The sequence below is a fragment of the Pelmatolapia mariae genome, linkage group LG15 (assembly GCF_036321145.2).
Source record: "Pelmatolapia mariae isolate MD_Pm_ZW linkage group LG15, Pm_UMD_F_2, whole genome shotgun sequence".
NCBI classification, from domain to species: Eukaryota; Metazoa; Chordata; class Actinopteri; order Cichliformes; family Cichlidae; genus Pelmatolapia; species Pelmatolapia mariae.
Genome location: NC_086240.1, coordinates 34,226,464 through 34,233,725, shown reverse-complemented (window position 1 = coordinate 34,233,725; position 7,262 = coordinate 34,226,464). Strand labels below are relative to the sequence as shown.

The 7,262-nt window shown below is 40.2% G+C and overlaps 1 protein-coding gene across 2 annotated transcripts; it reads right to left on the bottom strand.

Annotated features, from left to right (window-relative positions):
• Window positions 1-854: 854 nt before the first annotated feature.
• On the bottom strand, window positions 855-5,237 carry mpv17l2 (MPV17 mitochondrial inner membrane protein like 2). Of its 2 annotated transcripts, none has more exons than XM_063495428.1 (6): window positions 5,163-5,237; window positions 4,166-4,384; window positions 3,633-3,794; window positions 3,226-3,302; window positions 2,682-2,810; window positions 855-1,924 (listed from the first exon to the last, which is right to left on the bottom strand). In XM_063495428.1, the coding sequence occupies exons 2-6, from the start codon at window positions 4,353-4,355 to the stop codon at window positions 1,826-1,828; spliced, it is 657 nt and encodes a 218-aa protein (XP_063351498.1). In that variant the 5' UTR covers window positions 4,356-4,384; window positions 5,163-5,237; the 3' UTR covers window positions 855-1,825. The 2 variants fall into 2 exon arrangements, with proteins under 2 accessions (XP_063351498.1, XP_063351497.1); XM_063495427.1 differs by lacking the exon at window positions 5,163-5,237 and adding an exon at window positions 5,035-5,144.
• Between the last annotated feature and the right edge of the window lie 2,025 nt (window positions 5,238-7,262).

The window sequence follows — 7,262 nt, the reverse complement described above, 5'->3', positions numbered from 1 at the left end:
TTATTTCTATTCTGTTTTAAGGTTTTTGATATTGTGTACATTACTTAAACTTTATACATACAGACCAGATCTTGTGTAATTTTGACTTCTTGGCATCCATCCTTCCCTTGAGACCATTTCTGATGAGGCCTCAGTGAACAGTAGATGATCAGCTGAAGGGTCAGATACGTCTCTCAGATCATTTGTTGGGTCTTTGCCGGATGTTTTCATTTTTCATAAGGACATGACTTTCAGACACCGTTCATCTGCTGTAGGTATTAACTTTTCTCTGTTTTTTTAAGGTCACACTGCCATCCAGAGGTTTCCAGCTTAGAGCTCTTTAGGAATGACCTTGCTGGTACAACACAAGACACCGTGTTATCGTTGGCATTTTTCAGCCTCGGATAAAGAAATGGGAACAAATTATGCATTTTTGTGACGGGCTGCTTGTAGCAACGTTCCCCCTGTGCTAATGTTTCCTCTGAAAATGGTACAGAACAAGCACTGGAGTAAAAATGAGTAAAAAGGCAGCCAATGTCCAAAGGAAACAACTGAAAGAGATCTAGGGAACTATTGCTTAAGGCCACTTAAAAAACCCAAGAAAGTCTGGTTATTGTAAAGGAAAATATTTAAAAATGAGGGGTGGCTCAAGACTTTTGCACTGTATACATTTTAAAAATGACATTCATATAAGAATAACTGTAACATTGTCCCCAATACTTCCTGTTAAGACGCTAACACAGTGACGATAATAGCCCCCTCCATTATAAAGAGGGCAAACATCACCGTATTTATTACGGAACTGTATGGATAATTAGGATAGAACCAAAATAGTGCCAAAAGAAAGATTTTTTTTTATTTGATTTGAATTTATTTGAAAATAAATTCTTCAGCATTCAGAAATCTTAGCAGACCTCTGATACATGGCTTCTCAGTTATTTTACACAGGTAGTACACCAATGATACATTTTATGTGGAGAACTCTGGGAAAATACTTCATATAATAAATACATTATACGAACACAGCAGCAGCACCGAAGATGGTGTCACTCCCCACCCTCACAGTGTTTATGCTGACACCATTTATACTGGTTTTTCTCCCCCCATCATCACATAAACTAAATCATCACTGGACCTGCCAAAGCTAAACAAAATCATCAATAAATTAAACTGGTAGAAATATACAGTCAATTTTACAGTAACTAGTGAAAAACTACTGCACAGTTAAAAATGACTTCTTTTCAACAGTTATTCTATGTGATATGACAAATAAAGATACATCCATAATCATGCTTCATTTGACCTCAGAGGGACAAGTTAAATGGAGCGATTGACATTAAAACAAGCGCAGCACTGGATGATATATTAAGGCAATGTACAAAGACATGGTTTATTGTTGAAGCAGTTATTTAGTAGAGCTCTCTCACATCAAAAATGATTTTTTTTTTTTTTAAATAAAGCATTTTTAAAAAATAAAGTAAAAGCATTACTAGAGTTAGATGTAAAATTTGGGTCCAATGACTTTTGGGAGTTTTTAAACCTTCCCCTTAACAGCCGCTCAATTCACTCTGACAGTAAGTGCTGTACCTGAGGGCAGTGAAACAGCTTTTCATCCATGCGCACATCATTCACACATAAACAGACACATTTAAACTCTTTGGGAGTTAAGAAGACGTGTACCAGCACTTTAACTTCAAACTTCCCAGAGACGCATCAGTTTAAATCTGAGTGACCAACACAGGAACACACACTGTTGCATGCACACAACAGTCCTGCAGCAGTTCCAAAGGGAGGAAGAGTATAAATGCATAAAAACAGCAACACGTATCATCTCTACTGAGCTTCTTTAAGCCTTCTCCTCCAACGGTTCGGACTGTGGCAGCATTTCCTTCTGTACATCCGCACTGTTGCTGTCTGATGCCAGCTCAGCATGGGGGTCGTCTTTCTGTCAAGACAAAACAAATCAGTGGATGCACTGACATGATCAACATCACTTCACTTTTGTACATAAGTGATTAGAAAAGTCAGAGATGCAATGAACCTCATGGGCAGCGCTGGTGAGTAACAGTCCCAATATACCGTATTAATCCTTTTGAGCTCATACTGAGCCTTTGTAGAGCCCCTCAGTTCACCCACTGTCAGCCTTCTGCTTAAAGCAGCTTTCCTCCGACTGGCTGCCTGTATACTGGAACCTATGGTTCAGCAGGGATGGCGTTGGCAGTCCAGGGATGGCCTGTCTATCTGCAGGGAGCTCTGCTGTATGATGGAGGCAGCATACAAAGTATGTGGTGCAACCCGTCTGTAGATCATTCTCTCTTGTGCTGTTGTTGGTCAACTAGCCGTGGAGAGAGAGTTCATTTGACATTCAAAGAGCTGAAGTGAAACTGTTACAAACAATGAATAGTGTCCACTGTAGCTGCCTGCGCTTTCCATGCTGCTTTTCTTAATCTTTGAAATTTTCTTCATAGTTCTTCCATTCCTGGTGAACTCCACTGTCACACTCTTCCCTACTTCAGCCCACTTATCAGCCAATCAGCATAGAGCAGACACATATCATCTGCTTCCAGCGACACACAGTTTCAGCTCCATTCGCCATCCCAGTGGAAATGTGTATGCAGACAGAACACACACAGCACCGTACAGCTGTTAACTGGTAAAATAAGAGGTAACAAAACCAAAAACTTCCTGTGTGGTTGACTTACTCTGTGTTTGAGGTAAGAGAGGTAGGTGTCCCACCCTAAGGTGACAAAGTTGATGTACACGACGCGGAACTTGGGCGAGAGAAAGTAGAAGTTGATCATCTGAGCAGCGGGCCAAACACAGCAGTCTGCCTGTCAGCAAGAACAACACACATTAAGATAAACAAGCAGGTACAAATTACCCAGAGCAAACACTGCAGAAACAGACAAGAGGAGGGAAGCGTGCTCCGTCTGCTCGGCAGGTTACCAGCTGAGACTGGGAGGTTTTATCTGCTCTGCTGGGTTGTTTTTTTTACCTTCTGAGTAACAACAACAACCTCAAGATTTAAGACAGCTAGAAGAGCACAGAGCTAAATTACTATATGAAACTTATAGTCTTAACTCGTAAAGTTCCTCTGTTTGCTGTGTAGAGCACAGTTATATTTTATGTTACTCAATGTTCAGTTACAGTTTAAACGCTAAATTCTCATCTTTTGTTAAAGACAAAGAAGAATTTCAGTTGGGATGAATGAAGAACAATTAATGTTCAACCTCCAGGTTTACTTACCTTGTAAAATTCCCAGAACTTGCCTCTAAACTCCGCCCATCCTTCGGATAAACTGCGCCCCTCCATGAGATCCATACCTGCGATAAACACAGTTTTCTGTCAGACGTGCGTCAGCGCCACACTTTATTAAAACCACCCTCAGATAAGCTCTCTTATAAACATGAACTGCTAAACTTGAGCCTACTCGAAACAGATACCCTTTGAACTCCATATACGTCTTATTACATACGCGGGGGTTTTCCTTACCCACATCTTTATGCGCAACCTTTGCCTCTGTACATGATCTCTGAAGTGTGCGTGTGTGTGTGTGCGCGTCACTGACAAACTGTTCAGGTGCTCACACCCTGAACAACGTGTGAGAAGCAGGAGGAGGAGAGTGTACTTAGTACCAGTAAAATCCTTCTCACCTAAAAAATACCACACGCCCAGAGTCGGGGAAGCAACCAGCTGGTCCACCACAACCTTCTTGACCAGGGTTTTGAGAGCTTTGCCCGCGTACACTCTGTCCAGCCAGATGTACCAGTAGTGCAGGAGTGGACCCATGGAGCAGCCCACGGCAAACATGCGAGCTTTGAAGCCAAACAGAGAACAACCATGCATGAAATAAATCATGATAGCCCAACATGAGATTATTACAAAATAGTAGGAGTTCCTTTTTTATTTTGTAAGAATTGTTTTTTAAAAAAGTGTTTATGCATAATCCTGTTGGCAGAATCCTTACTGCTGACAACTACATTTGCTTTTGCATATGTTGTTTGGCATGCTCTCCTCTGTATCCCAAAATCAAAAGATAATTCTAACAACAATGCAGATGCTTTTGTCCAAAATTAATTGAGTTCATTACATTTTTTTTGAAACTGTACAGATCTGGAGCTCTCCTGAATATCAGCCAAAATAAGAAGATAACGTATGACATTAAACACACAAAACTCTGTGTCACCTGTTCGGCTCCAGTCTCTGATTTTGCCAGGATCCCTGTGTTTCTCCCGAGTCTGCTGCAGGATGTCTCCCAGAGACAGCATCACCCCTCCACTCATGATATTGGTGACCAGCAGATAGCGGCCCTGGAAGAACGGCCTCCAGGAGAACCGTATGCGGACCAGAAAGTCTTTACCCGCACGGGGAAGCATGATGTTCAGACAGGAGAAAGTACCGTCATCTGTGGAGCAGAAGGGAAAAGACAATAAACAGTTAGGGTTCAAACAGGGAAAGCCAGCGGATAGGTAGATTCATTGTACTAAACAAACTGTAATAAAAGGAGTAAAACAAATGACAACTTGATCTTCCAACACAGGGAGAGAGGAAATATAATGCTAGCTGACACGTGGAGGCATATTTGATCACCTGTGAGTGTAAATGCACGTGCCTGTGTAAATTACTTGTCAAATACTAAAATATCGTGAGAGTTAGCGAGAACACTACTTGGTCCCTATTATTTGTTGATTTTGCACCGCACTGTTTTCTCATTTAAAACCTAAAAGCAATTTTATGTGCACAACGTATATTATATATACACAAACTGCGAACCTCTGTGAGAAAAATACCACGTGTAGTTTAAACACCACTACAGACTTTATTAATCTCCGAAAGTGCTGAAAAAGCTGTAAAGCTCCGAGTTCAAAGTTCAACTCTCCAGCTGCTGCTCGTTAGCTAGTTTCTGGTCTAACAGCTCAGAGACGAACACTTTATGTTTTCTGTCTGAAACAATCCAGTCCCGGTCGGCACTGACGTTTACATGAAATTTTTACATTCGGTTTCACAATGATACCAGTGAACGCGACATGCAACAGAGAGACAGATGAGGCGAACCTGAGCCGGTGTGTGCGTTTCCGCGCAGATAATGCGTTTCCCTGACTGAACAACACAACATTAATAAACCCACAGTCAAACACACTAATCCACCAGCCGTGAAGGGCGATACGAAGATAAAATCTTACAGGAAAGAGAAGTTTTTTGCTTTTATCCGTAGACTGCATCCACGACCTGACGGGTGAGCAAATGTCTGATTAGCGCAGTGATAAATGTGATGGCGACACCTGCTGGTCGGGAGGAACAACGAAAACTCATAGTACAAAGAACACCCTCCACCAACACAGTCTTGGACACCCCTCATTTCTTTATATTTTGCTTCCAAGGAGCCAGATTCTCATGTAATTTTTTAAAGTGGTTGTGAGCAAACGTTTTACAGACTTTATGATGGTCTTTAAAAGCTTTTCTTGGATATTGGCTGTGTTTTCACCCATTTTGAGTCTAGTCCTTGTTCCTGACCATTTTCAGAGGGATGCTGTTTGTTTGTTAAGCCAGTTAACGCTGACATATAAATCATTCAGGCATAGAAGATACCAAACTCAGTGGATGAACCAGGGCTGTGACTACACAAGGAGGGATATTGGTACTTTATGTCAAACCAGTGATTTATGGCCCCCTGTCAAATCATTATGACTTAGGACAGTAATAAAGGAAGTAATAAAAGTTAATGGCAGTTATAGTTTTTATGAATATCATAAAATTATGATAGTTCATAATTTGGTAATAATCAATAATCATATGTCCCAAAAATATATGGTCATGAAAATATGGTGATGGAATAGGAAGATAAGATAAGATAAGATAAGATAAGATAAGATAACCTTTATTAGTCCCACACGTGGGAAATTTGTTTTGTCACAGCAGGAAGTGGACAGTGCAAAAGTTATGAAGCAAAAATTAGAATAAAATAAAATAAGAATAAATACAGTACACAACTGTACAGAATAGAATAGAATAAAATAAAATAAAATACTATATACAGTACAATAAAATAGAATAAAATATACAATAAGATAAAAATAGAATGAATATGCTTGAGATAAAAATTAAAACTATAGAAAATTTTTGTGCTGTTGTCATTTTAAGCCAAAAAGTTTACTTTTTTAACAAAAAATGCCACCTTGGCAGGACCCTGTCTTTGGGGACCTGTGTGTGTGTGTGTGTGTGTGTGTGTGAGAGAGAGAGAGAGAGAGAGAGAGGGAGAGAGAGAGAGAGAGAGAGAGAGAGAGAAAATGTGTTAAACCCTAGTAAAAAGGTTCTTCTTAATTAAACTGGTGCTTTTGTAACAGTGATGATGGGGAGATGGAAAGTTTATTACATTTTATTTCTGTTTGTTTAACCAAAAAAGGAAAGAATCAAATCAGAATCAAAGTTAGACTTACAAACGCTCCACCTCAGCGGCCAGCGTCCTTCCTGGAGTGGCCAGCCAATTTTCCCAGATGGCGTCTTATCTGTCCAAAGGGCATTACAGGAAAGTAGGAACAAAAACTACAATCTATAGAACAGAAAAAAAAAAACAAACTGAGGAAGAGAAACTTCAACTAGAGGAGAAGTGCAGACAAATGGTGGCACAAAATAAACACCTGGAAGAAATGCACAACGAATTTCTCATGAACAGACAAGACCAATAAACTAACAATATGCAACGCCAGCCCAACATAAAGATTACTAATGAGGGCTGGGGAATCATGTTTGGTCAGATCATGTTTCTGATTAAAGAAAACAGGAAAAAGAGCACTGAATTAAAAGAAATGTCTGACCAGCTTCAAGACAGGGAAGCTATTATTGAGGAGATACAGTTGGATCTCCAAGGAAAGCTCGATGAAGGCCTGGAAAAAACCCCAAAGAAAATCAACAGGACATAAAACAGAAAGACATGCAGTGCAAACTCTAAGACATGGAGACAAAATGCAGAGTGCTGCAAACAAGGCTTGATAAAACACTGCACAGAAATGAAGAGTTTCTTCAAGAGAAAAAGCAACAGGAATCAAAACAGAAAGAAATGGATCGCAAGCTTCAGAACATCGAGAAACACAACGAAGGCTAGCAAATACACTGAAATGCAGGTGCAAAAGCAACAACAAGAGAAAATACAGGAAGACTTGTAGTGTACACGTCAAGAAATCCAGAGGAGAAATCAGCAGAAGGCATGCACAACACAGTACAATAGACTCACTTTGAGCCTGTTTATTCTCGCTTTGTGTTTGTCAAGTCTGTATGTCTCCACG